Raw genomic sequence first — 23,674 nt, forward strand, 5'->3', positions numbered from 1 at the left:
TGAGTATTTTTACGCAATTGTCAAACGGGTGGCTAAATTGAAAAACAATGGGATATATTTCTCTTTTTCGTGATGGTCACGGGGTCAATGTACACAAAGTGATTTAATAAGAAAAATTTGAAGATCAAAATGGCAAAAATGTTGAGCAACATATTTTTATTATTTTGTACTACTTAACTTGCCAATAAAATAGCGAGTAAAGATAAAGAAAGTAAAAAACCAAGGAAGAAAAATGAAGCCACCATATTGCACGTTCGATTTCTTATTGAAGGTTTCCGGTCTGTATATTTTTTCAAATTTGGCGCCATCTCATGATAACAAACTTTATCGTCCGAAGTTGGTGGTAGTATGTTGTGGAAAAGAGACTCAAAACATAAAAAAATATTGTTGTTGGTTATTACAGATATTTCTTTAGTTCAAAGAAATTTAAACAAAGGTTATAAAAAGCTGTTACTACTATAGTACGTAAAATATTCCTGGTTATCTCAAGTAAAAGATGTTATTTTTGATGTTTACTAAAAAGTACATTTAAAACCTACTTATTTTCATCCCATACAGCCATGGAATTTCTGTAAAAATGTTGTTAGAAAGATATATAGGTAGTTAGTCGTGAAATATAGTTTTATACTTGGTATTATAGTAGTTATCTTAGCAGATTTTAGGATTCAGAAATCTATATATATTTTTCTCTCGCTTAAAATTTATTTTCTGGCTACTGGCTATTTTCTTGTTCGCCTCTCCTTTAAAAGCTTTCTACTTGCAAATATTTGTTTCGAAAAATAATCATTTCAGGCATTTTCCTTAGCCCAAATGCAGAAATTTCCCTGACCTAATTTAATTTTTATGCGAATACAATTTTTTGATAAACTGGTGCCACTCTAACAGCTACTCTTAGCATGACTAACGTTCAGTTTTCGACACATTAGGGACAACTACAAATACAAGAAAGCTTTCAAAACGTTGTAAAATCGAATATGTCTTATGATACGCAACTTAAATTATACATAAAGACTTTTGTCCGTGATTTATTTGCGACGTACCTTAACACACAGACAACAAGAAGGTCGCTGAAAAACACACTCCATATATGGTCATCATTCTCAGATACGGGTTCTTGCAAAAACATATTACGAATAAGCCTACCATCTTTGTTATCGTAAAAACCAATCATATACCTGTTGACCATATTCGGCAGTTTGATGACGTTTGTATAAAGTACAGTCAAAATATCCAAACATTCGTCATAATCAATAGAATGGATAATTTCCGAATGTAGGTACTCAGCTTCAATGTAGTTTACTGTTTTAACAGAACAACCATATCTGGAGCATTTCGGATTCTCCTCTAAAGATGATAGCGTAGATGTGAATGTAATCTCAAATAAAGTTGTCATTTCATTCTTCCCGTTGTAAATTTCAGAACCGATCTTCAAGAAACTCTAAAGCAAAATCAATAAGGGTTATTTTCAAAAATATAAAATAAACCGTAATAAGAAGCAACAAGTGAAAAATCATTTTATGTACTTAACCTTAATATTTTGGAGGCAAGAAATGTTGCACAGATACCTTGTTCGAACAACGATTGCAAACAACACATATGAAAAATTGTCTATCTTAAATTGATTCTTCGAACAAGCGAAATGTAATTGTATCCGTTGTACTGTGTAAACATGTTCGTAAAATTAAATTTGCAACTGCTTCACTTGCTAATAGTCCAGCAGCTTTTAACAGAACTTTAGGTGCAATTTACTACATAAGGTTTGACCTTTAAAATAGGTTGGTAATATTATAAACAATAAAAATCACATGGTTATGGCAGACCCCTTAAAGACCATGTTTAGGACTTCAATTTAACCCAATAGGCTACAAACTCCAAATTTTGTACAAGCATTCTTTATCATAGTGGAGTGTGATTGGTCATAAAGTTGATAAAAAAGTGGGTCTCTGGGCATAGTCAGATTGCCTTTTGCCGCATACCTCTATTTTATATACCTTTTAGAGGGTGAGAATCACAGTGACTATAAGACACAAACTTAATATTTGTGTTCTATACTACTTATGTAATGAATGTGTCCCAATAGCAGACCAGACCCCTCACTAAAATCTAAGCTAGGACTCGAATTAGAACTCATAAGGTGCATACACAAATGTGATTTGGCACTAAGCAAACCAAAATTTACGGTCTCTTGACCAATCAAACAATAGTTAGCGATATCTAATATTCTGAAAGCATGTAATAAAATATAAATACATACAACAGTTTAGAACAGCATGATGGGTGTTATTCAACATCAGCATTAACAGACGAGAAATGTCATTCACTTACAATACTCTAGGAGCTGAAAGCAGTCTCGTATAATAGTCCAAGTGATTAAAAAAAATACTGCCCTTTTTTTATTCATGGTCAGATTTCCGCCATTATGGCGCAAAGGTCAATTTTAATTATTTATTTTTAAAAAAAAGTATCTTGTGACCCCTCATTTATTGGCGAATTTTATGCTGAATCAGACAAAATTATACTGACATAGGGTAAAAATGGAGTGTTTAAAAGTTACAACTAAATGAATTTAGATATAACTCTTTGTTGTCAAAACAAGATTTATATATTTCGTCAATTACATCCATATCAAAAACGTCATAACTACTTTCATGTACTTGATGGGTTAGTACAATTATCTCCACAATTACAATATTTACAACATTGAAATTGCAACTGCCTCCATCTACAAACGAGGTCAAGTGCACATTTCTTGCAAAAACAAGTGAACGGAAAATTATCTGAAAGATTTTGCTCAGAAGAAATAATTGGCTCCAGGATGCCTTCGTCATTTTCTGCTATCCGTAATCTGTTGGAACCAGATGTACTTAATCACTTTCAAATGGTGCGTTATATTGATGTGGTGATAGACCGTGAGACCATGATTAAGATTCCGCCTATTCATGCTTACATTTGAGAAATAAACACTCTGCTACGATACCATTTGTTAAAATCGTCCAGCTTTTCATCAGAGCTTCTGCCTCCAAGCTAAATAGGTGTTTCCTCACGCACATTTTGTCACAACCACTCTATGAACGTTTCTGAAAATAGCAAAAAGAACTACATTCAACCAAAGCTTGCTGCTAAAATTTAAATTTCAGTCGGTTCATATAAAAATTTAATAGTCAAAAAATATGGATAACAAAGGAGATTTCCATATGTACTTTAAAATTGGGTTTTGTTGGATGATGATGACCAGAAGCTTTCGACCTCAATAGGCATATGCTGATTATAGTTTGATATTGATACATCGACAGATTTTTCTCGTCTGGCTCGTTCTTTTTCTTTGATGGTTCTTTGAAGATAGAGATCGAACGCGATGTCTATTCTTGACGCATTTTTCCCTACAAGTGTGAATATGTTCCACATATGGCTGAACATATTTTCATATATCCTAAATTTTAACTTTTTAATTGGAACCTTTCTTGAGTATACCATGAAGTCGAAAATAATCATGTTTTTTTGTCCATCGTTTAGGACACATTCTGGGCAGCTGTTTGCTAACTTTTCTTTATTTCCTGCGATAAGTCGGATTTCACTGCTTTCCCCATAAATCCATCCTTGAATAGGTAATAAGGAATCTTGCATCGCTCAAATTTTTTTAGTAACCGAAATTTCAAAACAATTCAATAGAAAGTTGCAATGTTAAACGGGCTCTTCTTTGCATATGCAATGATATCTGATATAGCCTTTTGATCCCGTTAATGACAGATGTTGAAAACTAGAAATGAGTGGAGAATTCGTTATTATAATGGAGTTTGCATGGGGCTTGGAGGAAATCTATGAATTTAGCGTTCTCGTGTTTAATTAGATTACATTTGCAAAGAGCTTCTTTCCTTTTGGAAAAGCCAATTAGTATATGTAATCGCACGTTTACGAGTGCAATTAGGAAATAATCGAACGAGTATTTTTTTTTCTGCTTTTAATTTTCCGAGTCTGTTAGGACGAGGATAAATGTAAAAATGAAAAAAAATACGAGTTCGATTATTTCCAATTGCACGAGTAAACGTTTGATTACGAGCTAATCACACAATGAACTATTTTTGTAAGATTAGCACAGGATATCAATTTCAATGTTTTGATTTTTTTATTACCCGATTTATAATTAGTTCGATTCATTGTAAAGATATCTTTTTTTTGACTTATCATAAAACGCGAGAAAATAAATATTTATGGGTATGAATCCAAAAGCAACAGTAATTATTTTAAACGATAAGTAAACATATACAACAGTAAAAATATAATCTTATCACAACACAAAATTAAAACTATGAAATATGTTTACTTCATTCCTCCTCTGAGGAAGAATAAATGATCAGTCTTTTTTTCTTCTTTTTTTTGGTTCGTGGGAAGTGGTTGTCAATGAAACATTTGTGCAGTTATTAAATAATATAATTCTTAAATTATCGGCGCTCCTTAAAGAGTGCAGTTAAGATTCTAGAGTGCAATTAAGAAATAATTGCACTCCGCAGAGCGCAATTACGATATAATTTGCACTGTAGAAGAAGCGCCAACAAGAAAAATAGGTCATCATGTGATTATTTAGTTTATTACATTGTTTTTCTAATGCCATATACATGGGAATACCGCTTCCCCTTCTCGTTATCTGGAAAACCACAAAATATCACCATCCAAGAATGCTTCGTGCAATACAGGGTTTGTTGTTGCGATAGAAAGATAATCCTCGTAGTACATGGGTATCATTCTTTGTAATTTACTCTGCCAAAAGCAAAGAGTAACGGTATGGAACGACAAACTACTGAGAGATAGGGAGATAGAGATAGAGACTCCAGTCAGATTCTCGGAATGATGCTGTGAGATCTCTCAGGACCGAGTACGTACGTAAAAACATGTCCAAAATTTTTGGAGACATTGTTTTTTCCCCCATGAAATCATTTCTACCTTTATCTATTCGTTCAGCATGAAAATAGAATTAATCTTGCCAGTTGCCTTGTTAAGCGACTGTTGTGTTTGCACGCCTTCCGCAGCTCAAATAGGAGTTTTAAATGCACTACGACACCCCTTCGCAGGACACTCTTTGTATCAGTTTTATTAGGAATTGAAGAGGTTATTCTGCGTGTCTGTTTGTAACAGGCAAAGTGGATATCGTCATTTTCCTTTGATGTCGCCAAAAAACTTATGTCTAATATGTTAAAATTTCTGACGTTACGGCGCGACGTCAATAGCACTACTTTAACGTCAATATCCTATATTAAATTAACGAAGCCATTACAGTGCACCTAAAACTTAGACGCCAAATAACTTGGAAACGAGGTGGTGACGTGATGATTTTTCACCGCGTGGGTAACTAGGGACCACCTATGACTAGTTTAGGTAATTTTCCCAAACCCGGTTCCCCAAATCCGTTTCGGAATGGACGAGTTGATGACGTCATCAAAAAACATTCAAACCTTAATATCTCTACAACCGTTTGTCAAAAGTACATATTCCCATAAATTTTCTTGATCAGCGTTTCAAGATCTATACGATGAAAGCAACAGGTATACAAATTTCTTAAAATAGTTTTTTTGCATATTTGTTCGTTTCTGGTGACGTCAGCAAATATTTTTAAACCCTTATATCTCCTTAGGCGTTTGTCCAAAACAAATGATTCGATACATTATTTTAATCAGCTATTCAAGCTCTACACAATAGAAGCAACAAGTAAACAAAATTTGAAGAAAAAATATTTTGTCTCGTGACAGGTCCTTGCTGACGTTATCACAATTTAAATAACGGTTATTTTTTACTGTTATCCTATCTAAGTGGATTTTCCACGGGCTTTATCAACTAGTAACAGTAATAATAAAATTTTTTAAGTTAATGCATCTATCTTTTGTGTGGTTGAATCCCATTGGCCATCGTCCAGTTCTCCTGAGCTAACATCTTGAAACTTCTGGACTTTTTCAAATTCCGTTTTTGGTCAGCGCCGTCAGATGGCTGATCTTCCATTTCAGTTTGCCTTTTTGTGTTCGTGTGTTATTCTGTCCGTCCCTAGTCAGCTTCCCGACCACCTTATTACCGCCTACCTAATCCAAAGGCCGTTTTCCACTCATCAGCCAATCAGGATGCACGAATCATGAGTTTTCAGAACCAAACGACATTTTAAAAGAAAGAAACTGATCTGATCAGATCTGAAATACAGCTAAAATATAAATAAAACCAAATATATTTCCGGTTTTGGCTGTCTGACTGGTAGTTACGTCTCCGTACACTGAAGATCTCACTGGTTTTGTTGTTCGTTGACCATTTTCAAGGCAAGTTATTCTACTTTTCTATTTATTGTTTTATAGCTAGCTAGCTATTAGGTAGCTACCGTTAATGCATTTAGGTATTCCCAAACCTCAACAGGTTTCTAATTTTTGCCAGTCGCACTGCATTTAATAAGCTAGCTAGCTATATATTAACTGAAATATAGCTAGTTAATGACCTAAAGCCAACATCAATAAAATGTTCGGTTTGTGTCATTTTTGCATAATGAAAATGTGGTGGGCGGGCAAAAAAATTTGCCATCTTCGTTTAGGGTAGGCATCCATATGCTCACATTGCCAAACTAAGCGTTGATTCGACGTTACTTTGAAAACCCCTACCCCCACCCCCTGTCAATAGTATCAGGCCATGGCCGTTGCAACAGAGGTAGGTTTAGTCATGATGTTTCAATCGAAGTACGCTCTGCCATCATGACGGAAGTACATTCTGACCAAATGTAGTTTGTTTGATGCTACATGGAAGGTCCCCCTTTCTTCCGCTCGTAAACAGACAAGATCCGGGCACTGTAAAATACGATCGTTTTATCAAATATATCTCTCCTGTATCTGGGCCCAAAGCGATATTTTTTTTCTGCCATGGATATTAACGTCGAAAAGAACCAACCCCATCCCCAACGTCGAATCGACACTTTGAAAGCATTTTCACAAAATAAAATAAAATAATCACAAATGCAAAACTTCTACATATATAAATATAGATTCAGTAGACACTAATTCTCCATGCCTTCGTGCGCCTGTTGCCATAGATGTAAAAATTGCATAATATTGCACAATATATATATATTCACGCTGAAATAACTGGGCATTTTTCCTGCAATTACAGCAGGAATAAATTGTGGAGGATTTTGCAACTTTAGAATCTAAAAGTTAACGATCCGCAAAAATTAATTTCTGTCAAAAACTTGAAAATTGGCCTTTGGCAAAAATAATTCCATTTTTAAGATTTTAAATATTATTTGCCAATTTCGACTTTTTGTCCCAATTTGCAAAAAGACTATGTGGTGGATATTTCAAAAACAAAGCTTTTCATAGCCGATTTAAAATTTTGGTACTGGACCGTAGAATTTATCGGTAAAAATACATTAAAAGCCATCAGATTTTTTGTCTGCCATATTTAAAATAATGAAGTTCTTGGTGAAAATCTGCTTCGCTCCTAATGCAATGTATAATGCGTGTAAGTCATATTAAAGAAGAACTACTTTGTTCATCACTAACATACTGCCAAGCAGTGAGCGGGATTCGATCCCCGGTCCCCAGAACTGGGAGCCGCTTGGCAGCATGTTAGTGATGAACAAAGTAGTTCTTCAATATGACTATTTTTTCTCTTTAATACGGTCTTGATATATTTAGTAGCATTATCCTCAATTTACTTTATGGGGTATTAATTTGGATTGTGAAATCAAAAATGGAGCTTTTGATGGTCCCTAATTTTCGCAAATTTTCCTTCTTGCAAAAGTTTCTTCCCTTTGTTTACAAAATATTGTGTAATTTTTTTTCCTTCTTTTCTTATAGGTCAAGCGAAAGAACAACGGTTTACTTGGTTACTTGTTTAGACACGTTTACTTTGTTACTATTTAATCTCTTGTCAGACTTGGACACTACCTTGATCTTACAATATACTTTTACATATATATAACTTATAGAATAGATTTTTTTTACAATAAAAAATAATATATATAAAAAATATATATAGCTAGCTATATAATTTTACTGTTCTACTTTGTTGTATTTTTACGATCTAGGCATATCGCATTGCTATTGGAACTTTCGGTTCAACCACTCAGCTCAGTTCAGAACTACTGTTTCTGAAGAAATTTTCTCTCTCTTAAGGCCAGCTCCATTCTGTTCAATTTTTGTGTAAATATTACTTTGGCTTTTCTAATAGCTAGTGACGTTTAGTCCAACCCCGGGCCTGTCAACTCAGATAAAATAGTAATGAACTCATTTCATCAAGGTCATTCTAGATTTGGAGAATCAGCGGGTAGCCAATGCGTGTGCAATGCTTTGTGGGCCATCTGTTACCCTTCTATTGCGTCTGTGCGTTACTGGACTGAATGGGATCTTGATCTTATTTTTACACTAGGGAATGTTCTTTACGTCAGCCTAGGTTACACCAGTCAATATCTTGCTTTAGACGAACTGCCCAATTCAATCGCAACTGAAAACGGGAATATTCAAATTGAAAAGTCAGATTCCTATTTATTTGAACTTTTGAGAAATAGTACTTCCTTTCTCCGTGCCCAGTAATATGCCAATTATCTCACGCTATCTCGCAGTGGAAACCAAGCATAAGAAGTGAGACGATGGGTAGATGGGTGCAGAATAATGAGGGTAAATGCACATCGTGTGATAAAATTTAGTTTCGGTTTGAGCAGGCTCCTTGTAGCGGTATAAGATGGGACTGCTGAACATTTTGGTCCAAAAGTTGGAACACGTGAAGATTCGTAACAAACATTTTAATACAAAAGAGTTGAGAATAATTCACCTTTCATATTAATCTGTGCATCCATATACAAAAGCAAATATGCATTCATCTTTCCTATATCCACAACTGTCTTGTCTATCTGCAAAGTAACGCCTTCTGCAGCATTCTCCACCCGTCTACCACTTACATGAAGCTTAGTTCTAAAATCAATTCACAACGCAAACTTACTCGCATAAAACCACCCATATGCATTACTCCCAATAACATTTCCTTCTGCACATTTCCACACTGCTGCAATGGACCACTAGTAAAATGTTTTTCACCTCTTTCCACTGATGATAGGTTCTAAGATCCGAACTAAACAATTAATTCGGATGACCCTCTACTGTCCCGCTCACCTTATTAACCTTAGGATTGTTAAACTTTTCACTATCTCTACCATACCCATCGTTCTCTTCAAACAAAATCCATATACCTTTCAACAATCTAGAGGGTGTATTAAAACCAAAATTCCAACCACTAGCAGCCTTTTCAACAACCAACGTCCTATGTCAGCACTATCGTATAATATAGCAGTATCGGTATAGTTCATCCTAACCTCGTTTGCCAACCCTCATTAATAACAACTTCATATTCCCAATTAATCCCATCAATCGTATACGGAGCATTCTTATCCGTACTCACAATAACACTCGCATAATCATTAAACGCTAATTCGTAAGTTATTCCATATTGATAGAAGGGCATAGTACTCTCAAGCAACTAAATATCTAGTGGAATACATAACATACCTCCAAACACTTTACCAAAATGATTCTCCTTCTCATTCGTCTTAACAGCATCCTTTGCACCCACCCTCACTTCCTTAGATTCCCACTACATATACCCTGACGAACCCTATCATCCCTCTGTCTACTTGTCATCCACAAATCACTTACCTTTGGGATAAGTTTTCGCGGAGATTAAAATTCGCGGATATCGCGGATTTGGATACTATCCGCGAAGATATGTCCCTTCAAAAATTTGGAAACAGACCATCCGCGAAAATTTGTCCCCGCGAAAATTTGAAAAAATTGCTCGATCCGCGAAATTATAAATTTATGTTTTTCTTTGTTTTCACCATCTCGTCGCGGTTTCTTGAATGGAACAGCAGACGAATCTTTACTCTTTTTCTTTTTTGTCGCATTTGGCAGGGAACTCGCATCGCAAGAATTATTCAAAATTGACCCAAGGATCTTTGATATTCAAAAAACTCACTCCAGTAACGCAGATAAAGCTTGCAAAAGGATCAAAGAAGTTCTCAAGCCGTACATAGAAAGAGTTATTAAAGAAGAAGAAAAATTTAAAATTTACCACTTGATCAAAAAGCCTTAGTCAATATGGATGTCTTTAATGGACAAATGACGAAAGAAGTCTTGGACCTGTATGAGAAAGAAAATATCGAAATCGTCTGAGTTCCTGCTAATATGACGCACTTACTCCAACCTCTGGATTTGACCGTAAATGGTTACGCAAAGGAGCACACACGTAAAAGGTCTAACGATTGGTATACCGCTCAGATTGGTCTGCAACCAGATGAAGGTAAATCGCTGCCAGACATCACCGTCCCATTGCATCTTACCTGCTTCTAGTTTAATGGATGGTGGATTTATACAATGATATGACGAAAGGTGGCAATAATGTTATTAAAAACGCCTGGAAAGCAGCAGGTATGACTGAAGCGCTTGAAACTGGTGTAGGTCTCCAATCACTCGACCCTTTCCAGGATATCGATCCTTTGTTCCCAGCTTCTAATGCAAATGATCAACCGAATTACAGTTCTCTTCCCTGCCTTACCGATGAACAATTGAAAGTTGCTTACACCCCACGAAGTGAAATAGTAGTGGATGAATCAGATGAAGAATAAAAATATGAACCGATCTCTGGAGATGAAGATGATGTCGACTTCTCTCGTACCCCGTTTGACGCTTTTGATTAACGATTAAGATTCGTTTCGTTTTTTATCTAATTGTGTTTATTTTACCTGACGTTATAGTTGTGTTGAAAGAGCTTTGAACTAAAATGCAAAATTACGCTTTGTCTTGGTCGGTGTAGAACTGACTGGTGTAACGAGGGTCGATGAGACAGTGCCATTCAGCCCGAACACTTTTGACAACTTATTTTTCCTGTTTTAAAAATTGCTATTATGACATCATCCGCGGAGTTAAGTCCCCGCGAAAAATTAGAACATCCCTCATTCGCGAAAATAAGTCTCCGCGATATGCTACAATTTTGCGGATAAGCTCAACCGCCAGATTAAATCCCCGCGAAAATTTATCCCATAAAAGTAACACATCAACTTATCAAAATCGTCAATAGATACAAGTTCATGTGACTCTACTTTAACGACGACTTTCTTAACAATTGCCCTGCCCAAACTATTAACAATGATTGCATCATTATTGAACGATAACCTTGAGGTACAACAACACCATCATCGTTGGTCGATTGGGAAACCTAACTGTCAAAAGTTGATTCTGGTCAATCGTGCTTGGATTATATTACCAATATATCCTGTCGAAAAAATTTAATTCCGCGCGGTCTTTTAAGACTTCTCGTAGGCCAACCTCATACCAGGGGCTTTTACCTTTTTGACATCAAGGCCGGCGGCGAAAAAACCCCTAGTTGTAATGCGATTGGTTTACATCCGACATTGAACGATACGAAGATTTCTGACTATGAAAAATGTTAAAAAAGATTGAATAAAAAAAACGGTGAGCCAAACAGTAAATCAGATGTTATTTTGGCAGATTTCCATTGTTGACATTTTGAATGAAAATAAAGGTTCATTCTAAAGCTTTTTAAAAAACATGACTTGGTAATTTAGCTGGATGAGAAAAGACATGTAGCTAGCTAGCTATCTTGCTAAGCTATTACTACATAAAAATAAATCTTTTCTTTTATTCATTTTTACTTAAAAAATCAAGTGCTCGTCCAAAAGTGTAGTTTTAGTCAGATCACCTAAATGCATTTTCAAATTTTAAGCAACTGTTAACAAGTTTAAAATTTTGTTGGTCTGTCATTAGCTAGACACATCACGCTTGTGCAAAATTTGACCACAACAGTCACACCTAACTAGCTAGAAAAATGTCGCGTTTCGAAACAAAATTTATGTCTGAAAACATCACAAAAAGGATTTAAAACCGAGAACGTACGAACTAAAGAAAAAGAAAAAAAAATTAGCTAGGGGCCATTCAATAATGATGTAACGCTTGAGGTTGGGATAATGATCATTTTTGTTTCGCACTGTTACGAAAATTTAGGGGTGGGGTTGGGTGGAAGGGCAGAGGTATTTTGTTATGTAACAAATAATTTTTATGGGTAAGTGGTATTAAATTTGTAACGATGCATTATAACATAGAGATAATATCTCTATGATTATAAGGTAAAAATGTCTTAGGTCAGGCATTAAATTGCTAAGGCCTTTCTTGATCACAAGATTCTTAGCTGGTTGTATTTAGCACCTAGCACCTTTATTTTACCAACACAGTGTTTTATCATGTTAAAGCACATTATATTGCTGTTATTGCTATATTGCTTCTGGAAAATATTTCGCCATAGTTCAACTGGGAATGTTGCCACCTGATGGAAAGGAAAGGGTTGTAGCGTAGCATGTATCCTAACAAAATTAGCTCTATCTAATCACACGTTAATAAATAATGCTTCTTAAAAGATCTTATCACTATAAAATATAGTACAATAACTTGGTTTGAAATAAAACGTTCTAAATTTAAGCGTCCAAAAACATCAACAACCAAAATACATCGCGAAGAACGAGGACTCAATCAAGTTGTTTTACTAGCCGCAGGAACAGTAACAAGGAGACAAATCATAAATTATTCATAGTACCAAATATACTAGTATAAAAAGCAGCTTATACCAGGATCTTGTTTAGCCGTCAAGCGCTAGCGGCTTTGACATAGGCAACAAACCCTAGGGACAAAGATGGGTAGAAATTTATTCCTATGCATTTTCTATTCACCCAAAATGCAAAAAAACCTCTATCCGAATCTCTTCCCCACCTGCATGCCAAGTATATCAATCACTACTTCTCACACCATTGACTAAATTATCACAACTATTCAATTCTTCCAATCTAAATGACAAGTCCTTACAAGATCACAAAGCTATGGAATGTGAGGGCTCTGTAGTGTATAATTTGTTGACATTTTAATTTGTCTTGGTGTTATTTAGTTTCTTTATTTAATTAATTCACAGTTAATGACTGTATATGCCTGTATATGCTGTGAGTGATGTAAGTGTTGGTGAGATAAAATATGGCTGGACCAGTCGATTACATGGTAAATATATTGTGTTATTACATTGTAAAACTTCATATTGGAAATTATAGCAAATAACGTATATTTCTTGTCGTTCCTGTTCACAATATGGGGAAATTTGGGTATGTCGGGCCTCCTTCGTCAGCCTTTTAGGCAAGTAATGTGTTGATACAAGTGATTGTTGAAACGTACCTGACGCTCAGGGCGTGTATACATGTCTTCACCATATTTTCTGACGCTCATTGAGGTGCGGCATCTCAATCAGCAGCACTTAAATAGGAAACATGCACCTGACGCTCAGGGATGTCGATGCACCTGACGCTAAGGGCATCTCAATAAAAATACCAGTAATTAGCATGTGCCTGACGCTCAGGACATGTCGATGCGCCTGACACTCAGGGCATCTCTAGTAGTCATCATGTGAATAGGAAACATGCACCTGACGCTCAGGATATGAATAAAAACATCATTATTCTCTAATACACAACGGAAGAAAACACCATAATTAGCATGTGCCTAACGCTCAGGACATGTCGATGCATCTGACGCTCAGTGCATCTCATCTGTATCATGTACCCGACGCTCAGGGCATGAAGACGCCTATAATGCGTGTCCTGACGCTCAGGATACGCATTATATATTGGGGCATATCCTGACGCTCAGGATATGCATTTTGAGCATATGACAAATCACGAAGGAGGCACCTTCATTCATACCCATTCCCCAAAAATTTTCCATAAATAATCTACGCATACTGAACGTGTTGTATTTACTCATTCCAATAGAAATACATTGTTTCTATCAAATTGTGGTATTATTCTGGAACCCAAAGCAATTAAATGGAGCTAAACTGCAAGTTTTGCTCATGTTAATTGTGGTGACAGAAGTACAGTTCTTTAGCATTGTGGTTAGTATATATTAGGTTTACCTAAGTCATTGAAAATATCATGTAGAACCTGGCACAGTGGGGGTGGTTTCTACATATAGACCTGATCTTAAAGATTGCCAGAGACAGTAGTCTCACTTGCCTGTAAAGGAACTGGGCCCTACCCAGGCCTTGATTATTAATGGTTGCATATAAAAACCCAACACCCCACAGTGCACAAGTTCTTCAGATGCACCTTACAGTTTGCAGTTAGGCCTTGATTATTAATGGTTGTATATAAAAACCCAACACCCCACACTGCACAAGTTCTTCAGATGTACCTTACAGCTTCCCACCAGCCCAGCCTTTTTTATAAATTTTTTATAAATGCAGTGAATCGAAATCGAATTATCATGGGCATCTCCAATGCAACTAAAGACAACTGCATCACAGCTGTTATGGGAGCGTGCTGCACAACACAACTAGACAAATTGCTTCTGCCCCAAGGTTTCCCTGGCATCATTTTGGCAAATACTAATCACTCCAACTCGGCTCCTTCAACTTCCGCAACCTAACCCCAGTAACTTGATAACAATACGTCATAGCACCTTTATACTCACTAAAATCATTCCTAGCCTCTCGCAGAAGCAATCATCATCGCTATTCCAGTCGCCATTTCCTTAAAAACAAAAAAAATCCAATTTCTCCACCGACCAACAAAACCAACGCTGTGACGTGATTATCCGATACATGGTTACTATTAATCTCAATATTAGTCTCCTCAATCCTTATAGGAACCCCCGCAAGCTTAGTACTAAAAAACCCTTAACAACACCAAGCCTGACAATATCCCATGGCAACATATGACTCATAAGCCACAGAAAAATCAATTTTTTTTTCAGGCATATTTCAACAAACTCTCACAGTTGGGTCTGTCCCATCTTATGACACAGTATTTAAATGCGCGAGAGTTCTTTGTCAATAGTTGGGCCTATCCCATATCTTATGACACACTTTCTAAAACTGGAAAAGTCCTTTGTGTAGGGTCTGTCCCATCTGATGACACGGTTTTTAAAAGCGCGAGAGTCTTTTTCAATAGTTGGACGTGTATTAACTTAAGACCAATTACATACATTTGTCCTAGGTTGGAGCGGGCCCGTCAATAGATTGACTATCAAAAAAAATACATAAAAAATGTTAATATGAAGTTAGATTTCTGTCTAGCTACCTTTAGTCAGGCACTTAGAATCATATGACAATTTCAAAATTATGTTTATATATTTGGAAAACAATCAAGAGCAATATACACGGCAGTCTGTCTGCTGAGTGTATGATAGAAATCCAAAAAAAAAACTCGCCGCACATATTTGTGACGTAAAATGCCGAGCTCGCTTGCCTCCGCAAGGTTATATACAAGACAAATGCATCAAATATTACATCCAGAAAACTGTGCATCTAGAGTCACGTGACGAGGCCTTCTCCAGGGCTATGTTCGTCTCGCCGTCCCAAAAGCAGAAAACAGGCGCTAGAAACGAGGTTGAAAGCTATCACTAGAAATCAGTTAAGGCTCAGGTACACTTAAAAATTTTTTTCTTCGAAATATGTCTAAAACTAGTGTTTCACGAGTGTTTTAAAAATTTTTTTTACTATTTCGAAATTAGTAGTCTTTCCGCATATTTAATCATGAATAAAGAGAAAAGTTGTATCCATGTCTACGACCGCTTCTTTTTTTTGAAAAAGAGTGGAATTAAAAAAAACAAGAAGCCCTGGGGGCTCTAAGAATTTCCGCTCGCTACCAAAATATTTGACAACAACCTACTAATTCGTTGTGTTATCGTGCCAAACATTCGAAGGGGTTTGGTGCATGAACCTCTGAAGATAAAGCACGCAAGTGACATTATATCTTACAACAAACGCAAAAAAAAAGAAACGTGTTATAATAAACTCACATTTTAAAAGAAATTGCTAACAAAAATACAGCCTATCATTCATGGTTGAAAGTCTTGCGATTGAAACGTTTATGGTCTTAAACGGCATTTAGTTGACAAAAAATCAATATTTTGATGTGACCATTATGTTCAACATACTTTTTTTATTAACTTTGCTAAATTTTGTTGTTAATTCTTGGACCAATTTTGGCCTAAAAGGACATTTAAGGTGGCAAAAAAACAAAATTTTAATGTCACCATCATGTTCAGCATACTTTTTTTGTTAACTGTATCAAATTTTGTCAAAAATAAAGTAGTTTTAATTTTTCGACCAATTTTGGCCTAAAATGACATTTATAAATAATCTACGCATACTGAACGTGTTGTATTTACTCATTCCAATAGAAATACATTGTTTCTATCAAATTGTGGTATTATTCTGGAACCCAAAGCAATTAAATGGAGCTAAACTGCAAGTTTTGCTCATGTTAATTGTGGTGACAGAAGTACAGTTCTTTAGCATTGTGGTTAGTATATATTAGGTTTACCTAAGTCATTGAAAATATCATGTAGAACCTGGCACAGTGGGGGTGGTTTCTACATATAGACCTGATCTTAAAGATTGCCAGAGACAGTAGTCTCACTTGCCTGTAAAGGAACTGGGCCCTACCCAGGCCTTGATTATTAATGGTTGCATATAAAAACCCAACACCCCACAGTGCACAAGTTCTTCAGATGCACCTTACAGTTTGCAGTTAGGCCTTGATTATTAATGGTTGTATATAAAAACCCAACACCCCACACTGCACAAGTTCTTCAGATGTACCTTACAGCTTCCCACCAGCCCAGCCTTTTTTATAAATTTTTTATAAATGCAGTGAATCGAAATCGAATTATCATGGGCATCTCCAATGCAACTAAAGACAACTGCATCACAGCTGTTATGGGAGCGTGCTGCACAACACAACTAGACAAATTGCTTCTGCCCCAAGGTTTCCCTGGCATCATTTTGGCAAATACTAATCACTCCAACTCGGCTCCTTCAACTTCCGCAACCTAACCCCAGTAACTTGATAACAATACGTCATAGCACCTTTATACTCACTAAAATCATTCCTAGCCTCTCGCAGAAGCAATCATCATCGCTATTCCAGTCGCCATTTCCTTAAAAACAAAAAAAATCCAATTTCTCCACCGACCAACAAAACCAACGCTGTGACGTGATTATCCGATACATGGTTACTATTAATCTCAATATTAGTCTCCTCAATCCTTATAGGAACCCCCGCAAGCTTAGTACTAAAAAACCCTTAACAACACCAAGCCTGACAATATCCCATGGCAACATATGACTCATAAGCCACAGAAAAATCAATTTTTTTTTCAGGCATATTTCAACAAACTCTCACAGTTGGGTCTGTCCCATCTTATGACACAGTATTTAAATGCGCGAGAGTTCTTTGTCAATAGTTGGGCCTATCCCATATCTTATGACACACTTTCTAAAACTGGAAAAGTCCTTTGTGTAGGGTCTGTCCCATCTGATGACACGGTTTTTAAAAGCGCGAGAGTCTTTTTCAATAGTTGGACGTGTATTAACTTAAGACCAATTACATACATTTGTCCTAGGTTGGAGCGGGCCCGTCAATAGATTGACTATCAAAAAAAATACATAAAAAATGTTAATATGAAGTTAGATTTCTGTCTAGCTACCTTTAGTCAGGCACTTAGAATCATATGACAATTTCAAAATTATGTTTATATATTTGGAAAACAATCAAGAGCAATATACACGGCAGTCTGTCTGCTGAGTGTATGATAGAAATCCAAAAAAAAAACTCGCCGCACATATTTGTGACGTAAAATGCCGAGCTCGCTTGCCTCCGCAAGGTTATATACAAGACAAATGCATCAAATATTACATCCAGAAAACTGTGCATCTAGAGTCACGTGACGAGGCCTTCTCCAGGGCTATGTTCGTCTCGCCGTCCCAAAAGCAGAAAACAGGCGCTAGAAACGAGGTTGAAAGCTATCACTAGAAATCAGTTAAGGCTCAGGTACACTTAAAAATTTTTTTCTTCGAAATATGTCTAAAACTAGTGTTTCACGAGTGTTTTAAAAATTTTTTTTACTATTTCGAAATTAGTAGTCTTTCCGCATATTTAATCATGAATAAAGAGAAAAGTTGTATCCATGTCTACGACCGCTTCTTTTTTTTGAAAAAGAGTGGAATTAAAAAAAACAAGAAGCCCTGGGGGCTCTAAGAATTTCCGCTCGCTACCAAAATATTTGACAACAACCTACTAATTCGTTGTGTTATCGTGCCAAACATTCGAAGGGGTTTGGTGCATGAACCTCTGAAGATAAAGCACGCAAGTGACATTATATCTTACAACAAACGCAAAAAAAAAGAAACGTGTTATAATAAACTCACATTTTAAAAGAAATTGCTAACAAAAATACAGCCTATCATTCATGGTTGAAAGTCTTGCGATTGAAACGTTTATGGTCTTAAACGGCATTTAGTTGACAAAAAATCAATATTTTGATGTGACCATTATGTTCAACATACTTTTTTTATTAACTTTGCTAAATTTTGTTGTTAATTCTTGGACCAATTTTGGCCTAAAAGGACATTTAAGGTGGCAAAAAAACAAAATTTTAATGTCACCATCATGTTCAGCATACTTTTTTTGTTAACTGTATCAAATTTTGTCAAAAATAAAGTAGTTTTAATTTTTCGACCAATTTTGGCCTAAAATGACATTTATGGTGGCAAATAACCAAAATTTTAATGTCATCATCATGTTCAGCATACTTTTGTTGTTAACTGTACCAAATTTTGTCAAAAATAAAGTAGTTTTAATTTTTGGACCAATTTTGGCCTAAAATGACATTTAGGTAACAAGAAATCAAAATTTTGGTGTCACCATTATGTTCAGCATACTTTATTTGTTAACTGTACCAAATTTTGTCAAAAATAAAGTAGTTTTAATTTTTGGACCAATTTTGGCCTAAAATGACATTTAGGTAACAAGAAATCAAAAATTTGGTGTCACCATTATGTTCAGCATACTTTTTTTGTTAACTGTGCCAAATTTTGTCGAAAACAAATACGAATTTTGGCCTGAAACGTCATTTAGATGACTTCCCAGTACTTAGGGAGCTTGACCATTTGGGTCAGGGTTAGTAAGTTAGTCCCAAGGTTATACCAATACTATCCTCCTCTCAGAGGAACGTGAAATCCCAGGGTCGATTTTTTCTCAAAAAATGCTCCGAAAGAAAAAAACGACGGTTTTAAAGAATTTCCTACGCCTTCGGGCGCGGAAATTCAAAAAGGAACGAAAACGCAAACGGGCTATTTGGATGAAGTCATGGCTGCAAAGAGAGCAGTTTAATGCATACCATACAATCTTAAATAAATTGAAAAATATCTTCGTATGGACGAAGACTCATTCAAGGTATTGCGGTATTAGTAAAAGTGAAGAAAATTTGATTTATGGTTAAAATGAGTTACTTTGACCGTTAAATTTTTATTTAGAAAGTGCTTGAAAGAATATGCCCCGCAATAACTTAAAACACGGCACGTCTTCACAAGCCAATTAGTCCATAAGAAATGTTAGCTGTCACTTTGAGATATCTAGATACCGGGAAATTTTGTTCGCGTGCGCATCGTCGTAGGTATTATCCATCTTTATCTCAAAAAAATGCACAAAAATTCCTTATATGTTGTCAGCACCTTTGAACTTCTTACGAAATGTTGAAAATTCTACAAATCGGTTTGTTCTGAAATACCTGTGAAAAATTCACACCATGTCTCGAAATTAATTTCAGAGCAATTCGAAATACTTTCAAAAACTTTCAAAATGATTTAAAATATTTAAAAAATATTTCTGAAATGAAAATTTCAGACAGTTTTGAAATAAAAATTTACTGTAGAGTAAATGTTTCTTTCGAGTGGAAGTGCATTTATTAAAAAAAAAAAAAATATTGGCTAGCAAAGCTACTTTCTATGGCATGGAAGTTTTGTATATCGTAAAGGTAAATATTTGGAAGTTAGTACTTTAAAAGTTTTAGTTAAATTTTCGTTTTTACCATTCTCTTTTTTTTTTTGTCTTCTTTCATTTTCAACTTTATATGCGGCGTACAACTATTGGTACTATTGGTACAATTGGTTTTAATAAGTTGTGCTAAGAATGCCAGAGATCCTTCGTTAATTAACTCCATAATAAACAATATTTAGTTTGAATATCTCCATAGTGTTGGAACTACATTAACAGATGTATTTTTTAATCGAACGGAAACAAATAATTATTTCGCACACACTTATTTTTTCAAATTAAATGCTTGTGGAATACATTTTCGTGCAAAAAAAAAACACTTTTGTGCAGAGAATAAACGAATGATGATAAATGTCGTTGCATCGAGAGTTGAGACAGCAATTTCTATCATGTAAATATCTTTAAAAAGTAAAACCCACTTACGTTATTTTGTCATGTGCAACGGTTAGTATTCTTCCCGAATTATCAGCATGAAAAAACGCCCGCCTGTCGTCAATCGAGGCTTCGTTATCAGACCCACCCCACCAAGACGCAATCTTTTTTCCACTTGATACATCGCGTACGAAGAAACTGGTGCTTTTACTTTTGTTGATTAAACACGTCCAGGGATATCCACCAAAAGATAAACCATTCAGGTTCTTCCACTTTCCACCGTCGATTTTGTAACAAGGCGTAGGCACTGCACTCACTTTTATATTTACTGGCAAGCCGCAAGGAGGGACGCCGATTTCGCCTTTCACATTGGGTATACTGAAAATATCCAGGGTGTCCGTCGTATTCAAGCATTCGCCGATGGCAAAATCTCTCACACAATATGCCTTGATAACCTTATCTAAATCGTAAAACCGAAACGATGAATTTAAAGACAATACCAAAAGTCCACAAGTTACATACGCATCTGTTAATTTACCAAACATAGTCTCTGTTACCGCAATTATTCCAACAAATCGTAACGGCGCAACAAGAAAAATACCAATAAAAAATACAATGTCACCGTTACGCGTCGCGGGGAAGCGTTTCGACCTGGTAACGATACGTTCGAACTCTCTATCGTAGTATAAACGATCAAATTTATATTTATTGGACAGGAAAACCTTCTTTGATTAGTTCCACGTTTCTTTCTGCACCAGATACTTAATTATATAAGAGTCCGACGTCAGAGCGTACAAACACTCTCTATAACATTCGTCAACCAATTTCTTTTCCTCGTGTAAATCAGTTACAGGACTTTGGTAGCGTACCATGTCTTTAATCCGCCATTTTGAATTAGTCTCGTTTGTAGGTTTCGGCATGTTTGTTTTCATAAAATGCGGGACACCGTTGCAGTAACAACCTTGGAACCAATATTTATAATTTGATATGTACAAGTTTCCATCGTACTGCAGTGCTGGCTCGTTATGACCTGACCAACAAGTTTTATATTCTCTATAATTTGATTCGATTATGCTTCTACAGATACTTCTTCGCTTACACACACTATTTTGTTCTCTTTCCTGCAAAACCTGAATAATATTGTTCGACCTCATGCCACGTAAAAAGTTAGAAACCAATGTATCTTGTGCGACATCTCTCCCGATATTTCATATTTGATGGAGGTTAACTAAACATAAATCATATAACTAGCACACATTTTTTATTTCCAACTATTTTTTTATTTTTGGTTTAAAGTTAACTGAGAAGTTACGAAGTGTAGTATTCAAAAGTTTGTTAGCATGATCAAGTCTTAACATTCACGTTTATATTTTCGTAGTTTGTTATTAAGAAATAACTTATTGGCAAATTGGTTATTATAGGTTGTTCGTTGTTATACCTTTTATATAATTTTCATAAACGCAATCCACCACTAAAGCGTAGTACAAACGTTTGTCATGGTTAGAAATTAATTAACTCTCACAATTACACTGAATCCATACCCCACAACATAAATTTATAATTTTACCATACTTACAATAAAGGTGGTTACCATGAGATTTTCAGACCAGACGAAATTTCATGACCTTTTCCATGACCGCTGGAATGATAATGGCTTGTGGCCACACTGTCTTAGATTCAAATCTTAACTCTGCTTCGCATTTGTAAATCTGCGTAATAAATGTTTATAATGCTGCAAATCAATTCTGTTTTATAGAGATCCTAATTGCAGGAATGTTCTACTTATGATCACCTTAGGGATAAACTATTTGCGGAAATTTTTTTTGCTAAACTTGTAAAATTTTCCGTCTGTCGTTTCTCATTTGAAAATACTTTATTCCTGAGAGCTTTATTGGAAAAATACTATTTAAATTTTACTAAAATTCTTGCCACAAAAATTACCGAATCTTCAACATTCGCAAAAATAAAATCTGCAAAAATATATTCCGCAAAATGAAGCATTTCGAGACCTCTTATCCCTAAAAAAAATTTCAAAAACAATTTTTTCCGCAAATAATTTGTAATTTGTACAATTTGTACCCTAAGGTAGAATTTAACGCAATCAATTCAATGCAATAATGTATGCATGAGAACGTACTCACAAATGGAGGGTTACATATTTTCCACATCTAGTGTTCTTACAGCAATGCAAAATGACAGAAATGTCATGCTCGCCCCCACTACTTAAAGGACCATAATATGCTAAAGGCCAGGATACACTTGTATAATATCATTAAGGACCTGATACACTTGTATAATATCACAGAAATATACCTTATAATATCAATATAATTTCTTAAAATATGTTTAAAATAGGGTTATAAATTTTTATAATTTCTTATAATATGTATAATTTTAACACTTGGCATGTGCGTCATAACCTCGTAATTTGCTGCATGGCTATAATATTTGAATAAAATCAAACGAGTTAAATTTTATTATTATTGTTGGTGATCTGGTTTCGAATGCCTTTTTTTTGTGCGACAATAGATCTATTATCTGCTAGCGTTGTTGTGGAACCCAGATCACCAACAATATTATTAAAATCAAACTCGCTTGATTTTATTCGAATATTATAGCCATGCAGCAAATTATGAGGTTATGACGCACATGCCAGATGTTGAAATCATAGTTACTCGAAAAACCCTGGTTAGGAAGAGCGGCACTTCAAAGGGCGTATCCTTTTGATGCGGTTATCAAACTATCACGTGACAATATCGGTGCACGCAAAATTATATTTGGTAGCGAAATTGTAAACATACTTGTAAACTTGCTATTTTCTGAGAATTTAATTGTCTTTTTAATAATTAAATAATCATGTTTCCAAGAATTTTATGATGCCTGGGGCAAATTGTTGTATCGTTGGTTGTGGGAGTAGTAGAAGGCTTGGAGGAATAGGCATATTTAAGGTGCCAAAAGCAATTAATGAGAATTATAAGAAGTGGAGGGAGGATTGGCTTAATGTGGTTATGAAGTCGAGAGTTGTGGATCAATTATTTAAAAAACAAATAGAGAATGACACAGTGTATACACAGTGTATACATGTATTTTAAAAGTGAATATATTGATATCTGTAAGTTTCACTTTAAAGAATTTTACAAAACAATTTGCTAGCTAGCTTAGCTAGCTAATAAGCCATGTCATGAATATATATTGATTTTTTTTACTTTTTAGTTCCATCAGAGAAGGGGCCTGCTAAGAAAAGGTTAATTTTTGGAGCTTTACCTGAGTTAAACTTGCCGAAGAAAAGCTGTGAAGTTCAATCAACTGATAAAAGAAAACCTCCAGCTGAAAGACTTCTAACAACTGCAAAGAAAGTTGCTAGTAACGATTACTACTACGAATCATATCAACAGTTAT

At 35.4% G+C, this 23,674-nt stretch overlaps 1 protein-coding gene across 1 annotated transcript; it reads right to left on the reverse strand.

The window, feature by feature from the left end:
* Positions 1-1,297: 1,297 nt before the first annotated feature.
* Positions 1,298-22,443, reverse strand: LOC130621257 (uncharacterized). Its single transcript, XM_057436565.1, has 6 exons — positions 22,413-22,443; positions 22,217-22,293; positions 21,883-21,984; positions 21,071-21,405; positions 20,327-20,950; positions 1,298-1,438 (listed from the first exon to the last, which is right to left on the reverse strand). The coding sequence occupies exons 1-6, from the start codon at positions 22,441-22,443 to the stop codon at positions 1,429-1,431; spliced, it is 1,179 nt and encodes a 392-aa protein (XP_057292548.1). The 3' UTR covers positions 1,298-1,428.
* Positions 22,444-23,674: the final 1,231 nt, after the last annotated feature.

This window comes from Hydractinia symbiolongicarpus, chromosome 12 (assembly GCF_029227915.1).
Source record: "Hydractinia symbiolongicarpus strain clone_291-10 chromosome 12, HSymV2.1, whole genome shotgun sequence".
In the NCBI taxonomy this organism is placed as follows: domain Eukaryota; kingdom Metazoa; phylum Cnidaria; class Hydrozoa; order Anthoathecata; family Hydractiniidae; genus Hydractinia; species Hydractinia symbiolongicarpus.